At 43.4% G+C, this 20411-nt stretch overlaps 1 protein-coding gene across 4 annotated transcripts in view; it reads left to right on the forward strand.

Annotated features, from left to right (window-relative positions):
* LOC105045358 (hexokinase-3) overlaps positions 1–20411 on the forward strand; it is a 37362-nt gene that overhangs the window by 11477 nt on the left and 5474 nt on the right. For all 4 annotated transcript variants that reach the window (XM_010923608.4, XM_073257902.1, XM_010923609.4 and 1 more), the window contains exons 5-6: positions 20013–20168; positions 20278–20376. In XM_010923608.4, coding sequence (XP_010921910.1) covers positions 20013–20168; positions 20278–20376 — 255 coding nt within the window. The remainder of the gene's footprint in view (positions 1–20012; positions 20169–20277; positions 20377–20411) is intronic.

A 20411-nucleotide genomic window follows, 5' to 3' on the forward strand; every position in this document is an offset into this window, starting at 1 on the left:
ATAAAAAGGTTGGTCGACAGGTGCGTTTTGCCCGAGATCGTCCACAGGATCGTCCATGCCGATCTTGAACAGCGGGTTTGGGACTTTCTGGGGTCCTTTCTTGAGGTAGGCCGATTTACTTTTTTCTTTCTTTCGTTTCTTCACTTAGTGCATTCCTTAGCTTTCATATTGACTTCCTGACCGCTCTTGCAGATTGGACACCAGCTCATCGCCAACATCGAGGCGATGAACAATGCAAAGAAGGAAGCAGCCCAGGCGGAGGAAGGTCGCCAGGCCGAGGCTGTCCGTCTTAGGGAGAAGATCGCTGAAGTCACGAGTCTCTAAGAGACACTCCAGAAGGAGGAACAGACTTCGACGGATCTGAAGGCTGCCTTGGAGGAGGAAAGAAGGAAGGAAGAGGCCGAGGTCTCAAGCAGTGGAGGAGTCAAGACTTCCTCCGAGGTGAGGGATCTGAATATCAAGTTCGATCAGGCCGCCTTTATCAAAGGCTTCGAGCTTTGCCAGGAGAAGGTGGTCGAGAAGTTTCTCGAACTCAACCTCAGCTTCCTGGATAAAGCGTCCGATGATGAAGCTGGACCTTCCGAAGCTGCTGCCAGTCTCCCTCCAGCCGGGACCTCTTCAACTGCCGCAGCTGCCGTGGCCGACCTTTCGGGGGCATCGAGCTCCTCCACTTCTGCTCCAGAGGTCCGAGATCTCTAATTTTGTACTTTTCCTTTGTTACAACTTTTTTTTCCCTCTTGTACTTAAGAATTATTCAATCAATGAAATCGGATTCCTCTTTCTTGCAATGATTTGCATTGTGACGCTCTTGTTTTCCTACAACAGTGCCTTACCGAAGCTTTTCCCCTACCGCAGAGAATTTCATTGAAGTCCATGATCCGAGATCTGAGAAGGGAAGTTCGTCACCTGATGGAGAAATCAAAGAAGATGGACGACGAACTTCAAAGGTTGAGGAAGAGCCATTCGAAAGCTACCGTGGAGGTTACTCGCCTTCGGAACCTCCACAAAAAGGGCTTCATGGACTACATCCGGAAGAAGGCCAACTTCGTGAAGAAGCTTGAGGAACTCCAGAAACGCGCCAGCGATCGGTCTTGGACTCAAGCCTCCAAGATCAGCTCCCTCGAGGTCGAGTTGGCGGCCGCACGGGAGAAGATCGGCCAATTGGAAGGGAGCTCGAGCTCGTCCTGGCTTATAACTCAGGCCGACCACGGCTGGGACTGATCGAAGAAATTCTCCGACCTCCAGAAGCAGCTACAGGACGCCGAGACGAATTACAACACTCATCGAGTTGGCTGGTGCGGGCAAATTGACAACTACAGAAGGAGGCTCAAGACGGCGACCGACGAGGTTACGCGCCTTCAAAAGCATTTGTCCGAAAGAGCCCAGGCCGTTTCGGTTCAAGGCTCCGACGAGCTCCGATCCTTGAGGGGGACCATGGAAGAACTGTTCGTAGTCCTTGGGAAGGAGAAGGCCGAACTGCAGCGGCTGAAAATTCAGCTGGCCTATGAGCAGCAGGCGGTCAAGGATGCAGAAGCGGAGTCCAAAGTTCTGAGGAAGAGGCTTCGGGAATCGGAGGGCGAAAGCCGGTGGTTTCATCAAATATATCGGGAGATGCTGTTAAGAAAGAAGGAACTGGAAGGAGTTGAGAACTTAAAGCAATCTTCGATAATAACTGGAATCGAGAGTTCGAAGTCCGAAGAAGCCGAGCTTCCTTAGAGCTTCTTTTACCTTTTGTTTCATGTATTCTTTTCTTTTCTTGTTATTATTATTTTTTTTTGACCTTTAAAGGCTTTTGTAATGCTCTCTTTACTAATGAAATGAAAAGAAATTTTCTCATTACTTTGTTTGTTCTTGCTCTAAGTTGTCATTTACCGAGCTTCTCTTATCTTTTATCTTATTCAATGTCGACGTTGTTTGAAAGTTCTCGGTCATCGCCGCATTGATTCATCCTTTTTGTTCATGACCGAAGGTCTTTTCGAGACCATTCAAATTTGACGCTTTCTCTTGATGTTCGAGCTTGGGATCCGAACTTCTCGTCACTTTGAAGAAGTCTACTTTCTCCTGCTAGTGTTGGGTTTCCCCTTAGAGACCGAGGATTGTTGACAAGAGTTTTCTTCCTCGTTGAGACGAGGTCCCTTGTGTCTTAGACGCAGTTCGTTTTTCCCTTATCTCTGGCGTAGCTCGTCACTTTCCCTTTTTCTCTCTCCCTTTTTTTTTATTTGGGCGAGGGTTTTCCCTCGGCTCCCAATGGGGTTGTAGGAGTGTAGAGGAGCCGTTTTTCCTTCATCCGGTCTTAAACGACCAGATCTTCGTTTGTGTCAGGATGAAGTTCTCCTCCTGTTCTCGACACAGTCAATTTCAGCTCACGTTAGGACGAGATTTTCCTCCTATTCCTAACAATTCCTAACAGGGCTATGGGGGCACATAAGAGCCGTTGCGAGGGTCTCTCCCCCCATCCGGTCTCTCAATAACTGGATCTTCGACTTTGCTCATGTTAAGACGAGGTTCTCCTCCTATTCCTAACATGGCTGTGGGGGTGCATAAGGGCCGTTGTGAGAGCCTCTCCCCCCATCCGATCTCTTAATAACCGGGCCTTCGACTTTGCTCATGTTAGGACGAGGTTCCCCTCCTGTTCCTAACATGGCTGTGGGGGTGCATAAGGGCCGTTACGAGGGCCTCTCCTCCCATCCGGTCTCTTAATAACCGGACCTTCAACTTTGCTCATGTTAGGACGAGGTTTTCCTCCTGTTCCTAACATGGCTGTGGGGGCGCATAAGGGCCGTTGCGAGGGCCTCTCCCTCCATCCGGTCTCTTAATAACCGGACCTTCGACTTTGCTCATGTTAGGACGAGGTTCTCCTCCTGTTCCTAACATGGCTGTGGGGGCACATGCCCTCCCCCCATCCCATCTCTTAATAACCGGACCTTCTACTTTGCTCGTGTTAGGACGAGATTCTCCTCCTGTTCCTAACATGGCTGTGGGAGCACATAAAGACCGTTGCGAGGGCTTCTCCCCCCATCCGATCTCTTAATAACCGGGCCTTCGACTTTGCTCATGTTAGGATGAGGTTTTCCTCCTGTTCCTAACATGGCTGTGGGGGCGCATAAGGGCCGTTGCGAGGGCCTCTCCCCCCATCCGGTCTCTTAATAATCGGGCCTTCGACTTTGCTCATGTTAGGACGAGGTTCTCCTCCTGTTTCTAACATGACTGTGGGGGCACATAAGGGCCGTTGCAAGGGCCTCTCCCCCCATCCGATCTCTTAATAATCGGGCCTTCGACTTTGCTCATGTTAGGACGAGGTTCTCCTCCTGTTCCTAACATGACTGTGGGGGCACATAAGGGCCGTTGTGAGGGCTTCTCCCCCCATCCGGTCTCTTAATAATCGGACCTTCGACTTTGCTCATGTTAGGATGAGGTTCTCCTCCTGTTCCTAACATGGCTGTGGGGGCACATAAGGGCCGTTGCAAGGGCCTCTCCCCCCATCCAGTCTCTTAATAACCGGACCTTCGACTTTGCTCATGTTAGGACGAAGTTCTCCTTCTGTTCCTAACATGGCTATGGGGGCGCATAAGTGCCATTGCGAGGGCCTCTTCCCCCATCCGATCTCTTAATAACCGGACCTTCGACTTTGCTCATGTTAGGACGAGGTTCTCCTCCTGTTCCTAACATGACTGTGGGGGCACATAAGGGCCGTTGCGAGGGTCTCTCCCCCCATCCGGTCTCTTAATAACCGAGCCTTCGACTTTGCTCATATTAGGATGAGGTTCCCCTCCTGTTCCTAACATGGCTGTGGGGGCACATAAGGGCCGTTGCAAGGGTCTCTCCCCCCATCTGGTCTCTTAATAATCGGGCCTTCGTTTGTGTCGGAATGAGGTTCTCCTCTCGTTCCTGACACGCTTAGTTTCGATTGTCTGAAAGAGCTACTCCCTGTCGTTATAAGCTCATGCCAAAAAAAAAGATATGTGAATATGAAACTTTTATTTAAGGCAAAGTTTCCGGTAATACATTCATAAATTTTTCGAATTCCACGGTCGCGAAAGGTCCGCTCCTCCGAGCTCTTTTAGATAGTATGTTCTGGGCCGGACTACCTCCCTGACCTCGTACGGGCCTTTCCAGTTTGGGGCAAGTTTTCCTTGGTTCTGAGGTTGTAAAACAGCGGCTCGCTGAAGTACTAAGTCCTCCACTCTGAAGGCTTTGGTCTTGACCCAGGAGTTATAGTAGCGGGCTACTTTCTGCTTATAGGTTGCCATCCGAACTTGAGCTGTCTCCCGCTTTTCTTCTAACAAGTCGAAGTTGGCCTTGAGATCCTATAAGTTGCGCTACTCGTCGAATGCCACAACTCGTGCCGACAGAAGTTTGAGTTCAATCGGGATAACGGCTTCTGTTCCGAAGGCTAAGGCAAAGGGGGTCTCCCTCGTGGGCAGTCTTTGAGTAGTTCGGTATGCCCACAACACATGATAAAGCTCGTCTGCTCAAGTTTCCTTTGCTTTTTCAAGTCTCGCCTTGATTCCTTGCAACAGTCCTGTTGGTCACCTCGGCTTCGCCGTTTGCCTGCGGATGGGCTACTGACGTGAAGTTATGGGAGATGTTTAAGTCCTCATAAAATTCAGCAAACCTTGCCCCAACAAACTGTCGCCCATTATCAGTAATGAGAGTTCTGGGTAAGCCGAACCTACAAATGATTGACTTTCAAACGAAATCCTGCATTTTAGCTTCTGTGATTTTCGCCAAAGGTTCGACTTCGACCCACTTGGTGAAGTAGTCAATGGCCACCAGGAGGAACTTCCGCTGCCCGGACGCCATAGGAAAAGGTCCAAGGATATCCATCCCTCATTGTGCAAACGGCTATGGGGCACTCAAGGGTGTAAGTTCGGAGGCGGGCTGTCTTTGGATATTCGCATATCTCTGACACCGATCACACTTTCTGACATATTCAATGGAGTCGTGGTACATTGTAGGCCAGTAATAACTTTGTCGGAGCAGCTTGTGGAATAAAGATCTGGCCCCCAGGTGACTTCCGCAGACTCCTTCATGTACCTCCCATAAGGCAAAGTCGGCTTCAGAAGGCCGGAGATATTTCAGGAGGGGCAAAGAGTACGACCTCTTGTACAGCTTGCCCTCATAAAGGATATATCGGGAGGCTTGGTTTTTAAGCTTTCGAGCTTCTTTTGCATCATGAGGAAGAACCCCGTCTTTGAGGTATGCAACTAGTGGGTCAATCCAGCTGGGTTCATGGTTGATCTCCATTACAAGCTGCGGTTCTTCTGTACTTGGATATTTCATAACTTCGAAGAGTACTTCCTTGGGTAGTTCAACCGGAGCCAGTGTAGCCAACTTGGAGAGAAGATTGGTCCTGATATTTTCTGCTCTTGGAATCTGCTTGATGGTAAAGCTGCCAAAGACAGGGGTAATCTCTTTTACTTTTTCGAGGTACTTGGCCATACTGTCCTTCCAAGCTTCATAGTTTTCACTGACTTATCCCACCACCAATTGGGAGTCACTGTAGACTTGGAGCCGATCTACTTCTAATTCTTTGGTGATCTTCAGTTTTGCAATCAGAGCTTCATATTTCGCTCCATTATTTGTCGCAGGAAATTCGGAGCGCAGCGCGTACTCCACGATAATTCCTTCCGGATTGACCAAGATCAGGCTCGCGCCCGCACCTGACATGTTGGAGGAACCGTCCACGTAGAGGGCCCAAAAACCATCAGGGAGATCTAATCTTTCCTCAGGGAAGTTCGGTTGGAGCCCCGGGTTGTCAGCTTCACCTCGTTCAAGTTTGGCTTCTTCCGAGATGGTGCATTCCACTATGAAGTCTGCTAATATTTGGACTTTTATCGTCGGTCAAGGTCGATAGTTGATGTCGAACTCCGTGAGCTCAACCATCCATTTCGCTATCCTTCCGGAAGCATCCGTCCGATGCAGAACTGTCTTAATCGGCTGATCGGTGAGCAGTGTTATGGTGTGCTTTTGAAAGTAAGGTCGGAGCCTTCGGGCTGCAATCAATAGAGCATAAGTTAGTTTTTCTAATTTAGTGTACCTGGTTTCGACGTCTCTCAATCTCGACTTATGTAGTAGATCGGCCATTGAATTTTTGCTTCTTCCTTAACTAGAACTGCTGCGAGAGCCACAGAGGAGACCGCCAGGTACAGGAACAACTCCTCTCCAGGTTCGGGCTTTGCCAATAGTGGAGGTGAGTTGAGGTAGTTCTTCAATTCTTCGAACGCTCGCTGACATTCAGTGGTCCAACAGAAGTTCTTCGGCTGCTTGAGAGTTTGAAAGAAAGGTAGGCACCGTTCGGCCGACCTTGAGACGAAGCGATTCAGAACTGCTACTCTCTCAATAAGGCACTGAACTTCCTTTGTTGATTTCGGGGCGGACATTTTCTGGATGGCACGGATCTTTTTCGGATTTGCTTCGATCCCGCGCCCCGATACCATAAAGCCCAAAAATTTTTCTGAAGTTACTCCAAAAGCGCACTTGGTTGGATTTAGCTTCATCTTGTATTCTCGGAGGGCGTTGAAGGTCTCCTCAAGGTCGGCGACGTGGTTCATTGAGGATTTGCTTTTTACAAGCATGTCGTCCACGTAGACCTCCATGTTGCGGTCGATCTGCTCTTTGAAGATCTTGTTCACCAGCCGTTGATAGGTCGCCCCTGCATTTTTTAGGCCAAAAGGCATGAACCTGTAACAGTAAAGACCACGGTTAGTGATAAAAGCAGTCTTTTCTTCATCCTCTAGTGCCATCCTGATTTGATTGTAGCCGGAGAATGCATCCATGAAAGTGAGAAGCTCGTGGCCTGAGGTTGCATCCACTAATTGGTCAATTCTGGGTAGAGGGTAACTGTCCTTCGGGCAGGCTTTGTTCAACTTTTTGAAGTCTATACACATCCTCCACTTGCCGTTCGCTTTCTTGACGAGAACCATATTGGAAACCCAGTTCGGATAGTTGACTTCTCTAATGAACCCGACTTTCAGGAGTTTATCAACTTCCTCAACTATTGCCTTCTGCCTTTCCGGTCCATGACCTCGGATTTTTTCCTTCATCGGCCGATGTTTGGGATCAACAGCTAGACGGTATTTCATGACTTCCGCATCAATCCCCGGTATGTCTGTCGGAACCCAAGCGAAAACATCCGTATTCTTTTGTAGAAAATTTATGAGCTGTGTCCGTACCTCTTCTCCCAAGTTGGAGCCGATCTTCACCACGTGCTCTTCATTCCCATCGTTCAAAGGAATTGAGACAAGATCTTCAATTGGCTCACCTCGTTCTTCAGCAAGGTCGTCGCGGGTGTCTAACCCATCAACCGGACAGGGGTCAGACTGACCATTTCTTTGTAAGGCAATGTTATAGCAGTGTCTTGCCAGGACTTGATCTCCTCTGACCTCTCCGATCCCTTGGCTTGTAGAAAATTTCAACTTCAAATGGTAGGTCGATACCATAGCTCGGAGGGCGTTGAGGCCAGGTCGGCCGAGTATTGCGTTGTAGGTAGACGACGCCCTTATTACCAGAAAACCCACTTGCGCTCTAGATTGTTTTGGGCATCGACCTGCAACTACGGTCAAAGTTATTACTCCTTCCACTGGCACAGCATCGCCAATGAATCCTACCAATAGGGAGCTTATCGGCCCTAATCGATCATCCGGAATGGATATTTTTGAGAATGCATCGTAAAACAAAATATCGGCCGAGTTTTTATTATCAACAAGAATGCGACGTACATCATAGTCAGCAATATTTAAAGAAACTACGACCGCATTATTATGGGGGAATTGAATCCCCTGAGCATCTTCTTCAGTAAAGATTATAGATTCTTCAATCCTCTGCCGCTTGGGCGGTCCGGCCGATCCACTGGCTGCTCCCCGTCGGGGTCCTCCAGAGATAGTGTTGATGATCCCGATTGGAGGCCGATCTTCAGGTTGTTCTTTCCTCCTTGGCGGCTCTGGTTGTGGTAAGGCCCTCGGCCGATCTTTCCTACCTTCAGGCTGGCGTCGGATGAATCTGTTAAGCCGACCTCATCTGATGAGCTCTTCGATCTCGTCTCGGAGCTGAATACACTCCTCTGTGTCGTGGCCGTGGTTACGATGATAGAGGCAGAACTTGTTAGGGTTGCACTTCCCGGAGTGTGTGCGCATCTTTTCCGGCCTTGGCAGCTGTTCCTTGATCTCCATCAACACTTGAGTTTTTGGAGCATTGAGAGGGGCGTAGCTGTGGAATCTTCCTGGGGGAGAGCTCCGCCGAACTCTGCGGTCCGGGCTTCTCTGCCTACGAGTTCGGGGGGAGTTCGGACACGCTTGTGTCCGGGGAGAGTTCGAGAACGTGATCGAGCTTCACTCGGTCCTTTTTCAGCTGCGAAGTTGCTGGAGTCATCCACCTGCCGCTCCTTTGCGGCCTCCTCGTCCTTCAGCTTGAAGGCTTCCTCTGCTTGGGCATATCTTTCGACCCGAGCCAGCAAATCAGCGAAGTTCTTTGGATACTTCTTTTCCAGGGAAAACAGAAGGTCATTCTTTTGAAGACCGCTCTTCAGGACGGCCATTGCAACTGATTGGTCCAAGTTCTGGACTTCCAATGCGGCGGCGTTAAAACGGTTGACATAAGTTCGGATGGACTCTTCCTTCTTTTGCTTGATATTGATGAGGGACTCCGAACCTCTCCGGAGACGTCGGCTGCTGACGAAATGAGTCACAAACTGGTGGCTTATTTGATCAAAGGAGCAGATAGTACCCGATTTCAGTGCCGAGTATCAATTTCTTGCTGCTCCCTTCAAGGTAGATGGGAAAGCTCGGCACAAGATGGCGTCTGATGCACCATGGAGCAGCATCATTGTTTGGAAGGCCTCCAGGTGGTCAACCGGATCCGAAGTCCCATCGTAGCTCTCAAATTGGGGGAGCTTGAAGTTCGACGGGATCGGTTCCTGCATAATTTTTTGAGAAAAAGGAGGGTCAGTACATATATCCTCACCATAAGCAGGGAGAGCATGGCGGAGCTCTTCGATCCGCCGGTTCATCTCTTGGAATCTTTGATCCAGGAGATCCTCTCGATCGCGAATCTCGAGTCTTCTGGCAGAACGGAGGTAGGGACCCTCCGGGGGTGGAATCGTGATCAGACAGAGGGCTCTCCGCCTTCTGCTTCCCCTTTCTGGGGGATTCAGGGCGACTGGCCCAAGTGGGCCACCTGATCGTCGGATTTCGGAATTCCGGCGATGCTCTTTCCAGCCGCACAGATGCCTGCGGCTACTGCTGCTGCATGGCCTGCACCGCTTCGGTGAGGCCCCTGACCTGCTGAACCAGCAGGTCGAACTGCTCCATGCCGACTGCCGTTATCGGAGGAGCCTGAAAAATTGAAGACAAGACCGGAGCTGGCGGATCTTGCTGGGATCTGGCCATGGAGGCCATAGATCGCCTGGTGGATGCCTTTCGGGGAGGCATCAGGTTGGGATCTGGTCGGAGAAGAAGAAGATGTCGAAGAAGATGACTGGAGACAGTCCCGTTGAGTACTCCTTTAAGAACAAGGGTCCTGCGAAGATACAGCCCTTCCTCTAGCACCAATTCTGTTAGTGTAGAATTTCGCCGATGCCGGAGAAGCTGAAGTCGAGGGGATCACGACCGCCGTCGGGACCTGCAAGGAAAGTCTAAACCGGAGTTGGGGGTGCTCCGACAAGATCCTCCGACGCTCAAGTCAGTATTCTGCTTCAACAGAAATGGAGCACTCGAATGAAATTTTAGCAGAGTTTTGAGATAGTGCTTAGAGCTTAGAGGAGAACGTATCTGGGCGGTCTCTTTTATAGACGGGAGAGCTTAACCGATTGACAGCGACGTCCGTAACTGCCTGGTAGTGGGCCGTTCGGGGTCACGTGGAGTTTGTTACGGAGAGTGGAGTGGTGTCCGTTGTCGTGACTTGCTAAAGAGTGGTGGAGCCACGTGGAGTTTGTCACAGAGAGTGGAGTAGTGTCCGTTGTCGCGACTTGCCGGGGAGTTCGGGCCGGACGGCCGAAGCTCGGTTGGGACGTCTGGTAGAGCGGAATAGCTCTCTGTCTCAGCAATCTAAGAGAAGCTCGGATGTTTCAGAGATTGCTGACGGGTTAACTGTTGTTGGGTGCCTTAGGCGTTGATGCTGCAGACGAAAGTCATCTGCTGTAGAAGCCCGGACGGAAACTTTCTATTGGAGGAATCCGGCTGGAGTCCGATTGCTAGAGAAGTCTGTCTGGAATTTGTTTGATGTAGAAGCTTGTCTGAAGACTGTCCGCTGGAGAGGTCCGGTTGCATGAGGAATCCGACAGAAGGTCGACCGATAGCGAAATTCGGAAGGTGCTATAGAAGGTTGACCGATAGAAGAGTCCGGAAGGCGTTGTGGAAGTTCATCTGCTGGAGGAGTCTGGAGGACACTATTGAACTCCGGTTGGCGCTATTGAAGGTTGATGGTTGGAGAGGTACCGAAGACACTGGAGACGGTCATTGTAAAAATCTAGCTGCTGGAGTCCGTCCGTTGTAGAAGTTTGTCTGGAATCCATTCGCTGTAGAAGTTTGGACGGAGTTCGGTTCTTGCAGAAGTCTAGATGGAGACCGCTTACTGTAGAAACTCGGATGGAGATCGGTTGCCGTGGAAGTCCGGATGGAGATCGCTTATTGTAGAAGCTCGGATGGAGACCGGTTGCCGTGGAAGCCCGGATGGAGATCGTTTATTGTAGAAGCTCGACTGAAGTCCGCTTGCAATAGAAGTTCGGATGGAATTTGCTTACTGTAGAAGTCCTGCTGTTGGAGAAGTCCGGACATTTACGAAGTCCGGAAGAAGCTCGGAGTAAAGTCGATCGCGACAGGAGGAAGTCAGGAAGAGATTCGGAGAGTAGTCGATCACTATAGAAAATCGGCTGATAGTGAAGCCCAGAGAGCATTTGGAGCAGCCCGATAGACGACTGAAGGAGCTCATTATTGGAGAAGTCCGGAGGGTACGGTATGAGTTCGTCCATTGGAAGAATCTGGAGGACACTGTGGAAGATCGACTGCTGGAGGAGTCCGGATGGTACTGTGGAAGTTCGGACGGTCGGAGGAGTTCAGAAAGATGTCGCACAAGGTCGGAAGCCGGAAGAGTCCTGAGAGGGTTGGCTTCTTACGAACTTCGGCTGGAGTTATTTTATACCCAACAATGCCTATCATTTCTTAATGCTATATTTCATGGGAACTGAACAATGATGATGAGGTTTTGAAACACGAGGATTGCATGGTTGCTTATGATAGCATTGATCAGAAATCACATGTTAACTTCAGAGCTCTACTCTTACGAGATCCACGTAATCCTGTTTGGAACTTATAGAATATGTGGCCTTAATAAACTATGGACGGTCTTTGAAGCACGTACGACATTAAAGTTGCTCCTCATGAGCAATTTGAAGACATGATTGCTGGAGGAAGCAAGCAACCAAAGTAATTAGGGCAAGAAGATTTAAAACAACTTATAATGGTTATTGGTGAATGTTCAATGAGTCCGAGTATTGAGAAAACCGTTGCTAGCGAGACAGATCTCCAATTTTGCTTGGCAATAAAAAGTTTTGAGATGGTAAAATGGGGCTTGTAGGAGAATAGACAGGAGATGGGGTGGGATGGCAGTAGTTCTTCCCATTTTCTTCACATAAGAAGTTCCAGTTTCTTCTGAGGATCTCATTGCACATATGTTTCTCTTGCATCCTCTCTGACAGTGAGATCTCTGCAATGGCTGGAAATTTCTCTAGGTTAAAGGCTGTAGATCTGAACACACATGTTCGTGGCATGGGTTGCCTAATTTATTGAAAATAGAATTTTGTGGGCTTCATCCCTTACATCAGATGTGGTGGTGATGTAGTACTTTTTTCCAAAGGTGCTGACATGCTTGATAGGTTATATGGGGCAAAAAAAATATGTTCTTATATCTGGCCCTTTTCAATAGGAAAAGATAGCATCTCCAGTTTTTCTCTACTTTACATGAATTTACATGAAATACCACATTGTGTTTGCATAGTTCCTGTTGTCCATTCTAAAATGTTGACTTCCTCATCCACCCCCTTTCAATGACCGATCCAATCGGGGAGAATAAAGATTTTTCTTAACCACTCAACTTAAATCTCTCAAAAGAAAACTAGAAGATGGAAGAATTGCAAAAGTAGGGCTTAAGTCCTCTTTTCTTTCATTGATTGATTCTCTACAAATAGAGGTACATAACCCCTATTTAAAATAGTGAGCTCTTCCCCAGAACAATTTTAGTAGAGTTTCTCTTTTTAGTTTCTAAAAGAACTTCATAATTTCTAGAAGGATATCTGTCCTTAAACAATTCGGACCAATTTCCTTTCCTAGGACAAAATCTCTAAAAAAAATAAAAAATCATAAAAAATATTCAAATTCTATAGGAAATAGATCTCGACTTCTACATTAACTTTGCTTGTTATTGCTTCGCCTAATTTTTCATGGATTGAAAGATAACCTCTAATCAAAGTCTTTTCCAAAAAGAAAAGTTTGGTTTGACCAATCCGTTTCAAAGTCAAATGATGAAATTTTGGCTTGATTTAGCCCCTAAAAGAGCTAGGCCAAAGTTGACAATCTTAAAAAGAAATATAATTTTAGAAAAAGATCATCTCAATTTGGCATCGTATGATCAAGTTATGATCTCCTAAAATCCGACATATGATTTGGCTTTCTCATATGACAGATCTTGCTTTTGGACCCTATCCAACCTTTATCATAGCAGCCAAAATAGTCCATATCAAGTTTGAGGATTCTCTTGGATCAGAGTTTCACATTTAGGGGATTTAGCTCCCGCTAAATCAAAATTGAAGGTGGAAAAACGTCTGCTTCCCTATCTCACAGTTGAATAGCCTGTGCATCCTTACTCTTAGATCTCAACGAACCACTTGGTCTGCTCCTATATCTAGATTTTGTGATAGGGATGCTTCTTGCTATCCTTCATTGTCGACGGTGACTATGGTGACTTCTGCTCGATCTTGATTTCAATTGATCGGTTGATGGAACTAAGGAATGAGAGTTTGGCCTCTCATGAGTAGTATTGGCTTTCCATGCCATCATCACAAGCTTGTTATGGGCATTAACAAGTTTTGCCAAGGCAACAGTCACAAGATCTATGTTTCTTTGTCTTGGAGGCATTGATCATGAACTCCTTCCATTCTTTTACGAGATGATAGTTCTTCTACCTTCCATAAAAGATTGCATCTCGATCCCAAAGGTACGAGCTTCTAAGGATAATCTGGCAAATATCCAAATGAACTACTCGATGAGTTACTTCATCAATATACCTCTTAGTTATAGCAAATTTGAAGGTATATTGTTTGGTGATCTTCAACCCGATGCCTTTTTGAATCCAATTGAGATGATAAGAATGTGAATGAGGCTTGGTCTACAACCCTAACTTCAGAATTAGATTTTCAAAGATGAGGTTGTTCTAGATTCAAGGATCTAAAATAGTCTTGATGATGTTTTGCTTCACTTAGATCTTCAAATGGAAGAGTTCCTCTCATGCCTCTAGATCTACCTCAATTGCTATCTCAGGTTTTCTTGCCATCCAGCTCAATTTGAGATATGCTTGCTTGAGATTTAGCAACTTCTCAACTTCTATAGCATTGAGATCTGCCTTCTCTTCTTAGGATTGTCATCCTTCGGCTTCTTCCACTTGACTTTAATTCAAGGTGAAGCTTCCAACACTTCTTTTTGATGTGTCCACGAAGGTTGCGATGATCATAATAAATTTTTCGAGTCATGTTGATATACTTCCTACTTTGCTCTTCTTCCCGACCTAAATATCCACTGCTTTTTCTAAACTTGTCTCCCTTATTGACTTCCCTAGGGCTATTTTCCTCCTTAATCCCATTGGCCTTTATGCTGGCTTCGCTTGATATCTTCAATTTTGAGAAGTTTTAGCTCCTTTCGAATGCCCTCGTAGAGATCTCTAACATACTTTAAGAAAACTGCATTGTCGTCGATGGAGATTTTGAAGGAGACTGCTTGCTTGTGGAACTCGGTGTAGTTTTGGATGGATTGATCATATTTTGTCGTAGGTACTGTCATTTGATGCATTGATCCTCCTTATGGTTGATTGGATAAAACTGCTTCTTGATTAAGTTTTTGAATTTGCTCCATGTCAGATTAAAAATATTGTTATTTTTCATGTATGAATTTCTTAAGTAAGAGCATGGCTAGAAAGCTTGAGACAAACAAAAGCTATCTTCTGGACATTGGAGTATTCATAAATAGTAAAGTAGGTTTTTAACTAGTCTCGTTAGTTATCTAGCCTTTGTGCATCAACAGTCCTGTCGTATACGGGGATCTCGATTCAAGCTTCAACTTTAAACAGTTGAAGAGAGATTTTTTCATACCTCGAGTTGCTCATCCTTCTTACTGGATGGAGATTTTCATCTCCAAACATAAGAAATAGTTTCACAACAGGATCTATTGGTGCTTGTGTTTGCACTGAAGATATTGCCAATCTGGAGATGATCTCGATGAGTTGGGCAACCTTCTCCTCTAGTTGTGTGAGACATCTTTTCATCTCATCATCCACCGAGGAAGAACTAGTAGTCATATTCGTCTTTATCCTTCAATATACTTGAAGTATGGATATCCTTCTTCTGATTGCTTGTATTGCTCATGTGTTTGGATCATAAACTAAAGTCTCTAAGTTGTTAAAAGTCAATACTCTGATACCAACTTGATCTGATTTGGGAGAAGAAAGATTTTATTCAACCTACTCAATTCAAATCTTTTAAAAGAAAACTAGAAGATGAAAGAATTACAAAAGTAGGGCTTAAGGCTTGCTTAAGATTGTTGTTGGTAGTAGAGATTTTGGAACTTTTGAAAGTAAAGCCTTCGAAAAGCAAAGTTTTTGGAAGTAGAGTTTGTACAGAAAGCTGTTTGCTGTTTGGCAACTATACTTATAAAGTGTTTTAGAACTTTAACGTAATGTATGTCTAGTAACTAAAATAAGAAAGTACTTTTGGTGTGATAAAATGACAATAAAAAATATTTCATGATATTGTATAATAAAAAATAATATAATATTATATTATATTATTATTGTCACGTCTTTGATTTGAAATCATAAGTCGAATGTCGTGGCAATCGCCGCATATTTATGAAGAATTCTCTCCATAAGCATGCAAGACATCTTATCACGATATCAATGCATCACAACGGAACAGAATTCAAATAATTTATGATTCAACTTGAATTCAAATAAATAAATAAAATTTCATAGTCTTGCAATCAAATCTCAATAAATCCTAATCTAAAATAAAATATTGAAGTCTTCCTTTAATTCGCTCTTCTATATCGAATCTCCGAGTCAAGCTAGATCTCTGAATCTATAAAAACAGTAAAATAAGAGTAATGAGCTAGACAGCTCAGTAAGCAATGATTATTTTGACTAGATAATTCATGTGATAATATGAGTTGCAATTATCAAAACATGGTTTATCAATAATCAATTCATAAACGTAATCAAATTCATTTTTAAAATACGAACTCAGTAATGTCAATATCTTTCAAATATTCATATACATAATCATATATCAGATTTCGAAAATCAATCATATCCAAAAATTTGATTCAAAATAAATTTTACTTAACTCATCAGTTTTTCATTGATCATATTTATATCCTATGGCTAGGCCAGAATACCACACTTATATTCTATGATCGGATCGGAATACTGTACTTATGCCCTATGGTGGGGCCAAAATATCACACTTATACCCTATGGCGGGGCTGGAATACCACACTTATATCCTGTGGTGGAATCGAAAACAGAATCATGAGCTCAGTGTGTCAATGCATAATCCTCAATTGGCAGGATTCCGAACATAGTCGGATTGAGAGTCCAAAATCAATTCGTTTCAAATTTTTTTCACAGCATAGCACATAATTCATAATCAAATTAAAATATGTACATACGATTTCAAATCAATAAATAGTTATGACAATTCCATCTCAATTTTCATTCAAAATATATTTGCATGAGATTCATAAATCACATATAAATCAATTAATAATTTTATTCTATATTCAAAATAATATTATATAAATGAAAGATCCAGAGAAGGTGGATCATTACTTCATGAACGAAATCAATCGATCTGTCTAGTTAGTTTTGAAAGCCTCTCTCAAAGTCTGTCACCACCGTATTAGAAGTCTGTACATCTTGTTGCATAAGAGTATAAATCCTTGGGTCTAGGGTTTCAAATTTTCATCTTTGTTTTGTTCAACTATTAGAGTAGATTGATTCTCAATTCTCTATGGGCACTCAGCTATTTGTGACCTATTTTACCACATCTAAAGCAAGCACCAATAATCCAACGACATTCACTATCCGCATGAGCTTTACTACATCTAGAACATCTAACATTATCAGATGACCTAGAATTGTCACTTGCTGACCTTTTATTCGAAACCCCAGTATTTTTATTACTCTGTTCTTGAGAATCATTCGATCTATTTCTTTTCTTTTGATTTCTCTCTTTCTGCATGTTCTTCATTGACTTTCCTTTCAATTATTAATGCTTTATTCACCACATCTGTATAAATAGTTAAATCATATGGCACTACTTATTTCCTAATCTCTATCCTCAATTCCATCTCAAATTTATTTGCTCGATCATGCTCATCTTCAACCAACCTCGGAACAAACTTGACAAACTCTATAAACTTAGCTTCATATTTCGCAACCGTCATAGTTCTTTGTTTCAGATAAATAAATTTTTATTCTTTTTGAATCCTGACGCTTCGAGGAAACACTGATCATAAAATGCCCTTCGAAAACTCTCCCAGGTGAGCCACTCTCCTTCTTGCTTGTATTTATGTTGCAATCTTTGATACCAATTAAATGCTTTACTTTGTAATAAATAAGTTGCATATCGAATCTTTTCATTATCGCGGCACTCTGAAATAGTGAACATTTTTTCCATCTCCATAATTCAATTATCAGCTTTCAAAGGTTCAGTAGTCCCCTTGAAGGCTGGTGGAGCTATCTTTTTAAATTCTACGATGTTGTTTAGCTGCACCAGCGGCTCTTCATGACCATGCTGTTGTGGTATATCTTGGTGTGTCTGTTACTGTTCAAGTAATTGTTGCTACCTCTATATCACCCCAACTAGAGTTTACATTAGTCGAGCCATGTTCGGTTCTTGATGCGCCATCAGAGTAGTTCCGGTGGAGTCAACGACTCCCACCTGCTGGGGGGTGGCACTAATTGATTGGGGAGTATCATTCACCTGTGGGTTCGATGTCTCTCGAACAGCACTTCGAGCAACTCTTTTTATCTGACATGGAGCCATCTTAACAAGCTTCTCAATTTTTTTTTAAAATCTAATATCCAAAAGTATTTAACCATGATTATTTTCCAAATAAAAATGCTAAATCCTCATATGGCTAGCTATTCGATAATTATCGTTCAAGATCCCTTCACAAGGATCTATCAAAGTCATTAGAGGATCTTTTTAAGAATATGTAAAACTTTAGAAGAGAGGCCATCTAAAGAGGCACTTTTAGAGAGAGAAATTTTTAGAGGGAGAAAGTGATATTTTTTTAGCGAAAAAAGTAGAAAGAGAAAGTGGGGAGAGAAAGTCGGACTTTCTAAAGAGAGATAGTGGAAGTCTAGAGGGAGAGAGGAAAGAGAGAGAATCACTCTCTTTTTCTTTTTTTTCCTTTTTCTTCTTTTTTCTTTCTTTTTCCCTTTTTTTCTTTTTCTTTTTTTCTCGTGGGTTCTAAAACAAGGGACCTTCGGGTCTCTCCATCAAATCGGAGGCCACAGCCGGCGCGGTTGTGGCCGACGGCAGCTGGGGCTGCTGTGGTGCAGCCTAAGGAAAGCCAGACCGTTGGTCGATGGTGACCACCACCGCCAGAAAATTCAAAAGAAAGGGGGGTGAAGACAAACAAAAATGGAGGATTTTGGTTTTCCGATCTTTCAACGAATCTGATGGCCGACGGCGTTATCTAACATCATGGAAGGGAAGGGAAGGGGAAAGAGAGGAGGGTTGATACTTACCTTGGGCTCCGACAGCTTCGCTACTTCGATTTTCGGCAAGCACAGTAAGGGCTTCTACGAAGAAATTTCTAGTGATCCCCGCTAGATAGAGCCTCGAATCTTGATCGGAGGAAGAGGGAAGACCCCTCCCCCTTAAATAGGGCCAAAGGGAAGGAGTTCCACTCCTCATAGAGGATTTTCGACTCCATTGAGTCATTCAGGAAGAAGACTCTCGTAAGGAGTCTTCTCCAATTTTTTTTTTTTGATGCTGCTTTCAGATCCATGCATAAGGATGGGGTATTACAATTATATATTAAAATATTATATAATGTAATAATATAATATAATATTATGATAATTATAATGTAATATAATATAATAGATTATAATCTAATCTAATAGTAGATTATAATATAACAAATTATATTGTATTATTATAATATAATAATATTATATTATTATTAAATATTATTAGATTAGATTATTTTTTTATAATATAATAATACTATAATAAATTGTATTATATGTTTATAATATATCATAATATTAATATGATATGATATAAGATGTAGTTATATGATTTCTTGGTGGGTATTTTGATTATCAGTAAAATTTTATTTAAATCAAAATAGCTTTCCGACATTGGTTAGAAGGTATTTTTGAGAAGAAGCTCCAAAATGAAGTTTTTTCTAAATAGACCTTTTCAGCTTTTTGGCAATGTCAAAACAACTTTTCGATTTTTATCGGACAACATTGTACCTTCTAAAAGTGCTTTTGGAGGGTTAGAAAGTATTTTCTGGCAGTTCAAAAGTTTTGCCAAATAGGATCTAAGTCCTCTTTTCTTTCATTGATTCATTTTTCGCAAACTGAGGTACAGAGCCTCTATTTACAGTAGTCTCTTGCACAATTTGAGTAGGATTTCTCTTCTTAGTTTCTAGAAGCATTTCCTAATTTTTAGAAGGACATCCGCCTTTAAACAATTTAGGTCGAATTCCTCTTCCTAGTTCAAATAGGACTAAATCTCTAAAAAAAGTGATTAATATAAAAAATATAAAAATACTAAAATTCTATGGGAGATAGATCTAAATTTCTATATCAACTTTGCCTTCTATTACTCCGCCTAATTCTGCACGGATTAGAAAATAGTCTTTGACCAAAATCTTTTTTAAAAATGAAAGATTCGGTTTGACCAGTCCATTTCGTTTCCCAAATGATGGAATTTTGGCTCGATTTATCCCTCTAAGGGCCTGGCTCAAAGTTGTAGATCTTGAAAAGATACCTAATTTCAAAAATATTATCTCAATTAGACATCATATGACTAAGTTATGGCCTCTTAAAGTTTGGTATGTAATTAGGCTTCCTAGTATGGCAGGTCTTGTTTCTAGATCCTATCCAACTCTACCCATCGTGATCAAAGTGGTCCACATTAAATCTGAGGATCCTCTTAGATCAACGACTCATGGTGCTTCATCTCTTTTGGTATTGAAGACCACCAATTGGATATTTGGTACCAAGCCCAAGAGGAACAAAAATGTTAAGTTTATGACTTTTGTGATGCCTTCCACCATTCTTGACTGGTACAGCCTCCCCCCAGTTTTTTATTATACAAGGACCCTCTATCAATCAGCTTAAATTACATTTGAACCATTCATCTGCCTCAGTTGATGTGCAAAGTTATAGCACTTTATATTGTTTATCTTTTCTCCTTCATCTGGGTTCTCTATTTTATATACCAGCCATCTTAAAGTAGGCAACACCAAGTCTCCTATGCTGCCAAACCATGGAAGTTTGGATTAATGAAAGTTAGTATTACTGCTTTTGGTGGGGAATTCCTTGGATGCTCTCCGATGTTATTGTCTCTTGATTACTAGGATATCAAGTGGAATTTCGATGCAGACATGTCTGCCCATCCCTACTACCCATGCTCTGTTCATAATGAGCATAGTACAGAGTCAATTAAGAATAAATACAATATGTCACTAAAATAATAAATTTATAAGCTTTATCTGTGTTAGCAGGTCGATGATATTGTGGGCACTTTAGCTCTTTGCCACTATTATGACAAGGACACTGTGGCTGCAGTGGTTATTGGAACAGGCACCAATGCGTGCTATGTGGAACGCACTGATGCAATTATTAAGTGTCAAGGCCTGCTTACAAGTTCTGGAGGCACGGTATCTTTTGTTTGTAACCCGAGATAAAATTACTGCATTGGCAGAATGACTCTGTTAGTTATGGTTCAGATCTGCTTATCTATGTCAACTGCATTATTATGCTGATTAGGTTGTCAACATGGAATGGGGAAATTTCTGGTCATCACATTTGCCTAGAACTTCTTATGATATTGCTCTAGATGATGAGAGCCCGAACAGTAATGATCAGGCAAGATCCTGCTACTTTTTTATGCTTATGCACTT

This window comes from Elaeis guineensis, chromosome 5 (assembly GCF_000442705.2).
Source record: "Elaeis guineensis isolate ETL-2024a chromosome 5, EG11, whole genome shotgun sequence".
Lineage (NCBI taxonomy): Eukaryota > Viridiplantae > Streptophyta > Magnoliopsida > Arecales > Arecaceae > Elaeis > Elaeis guineensis.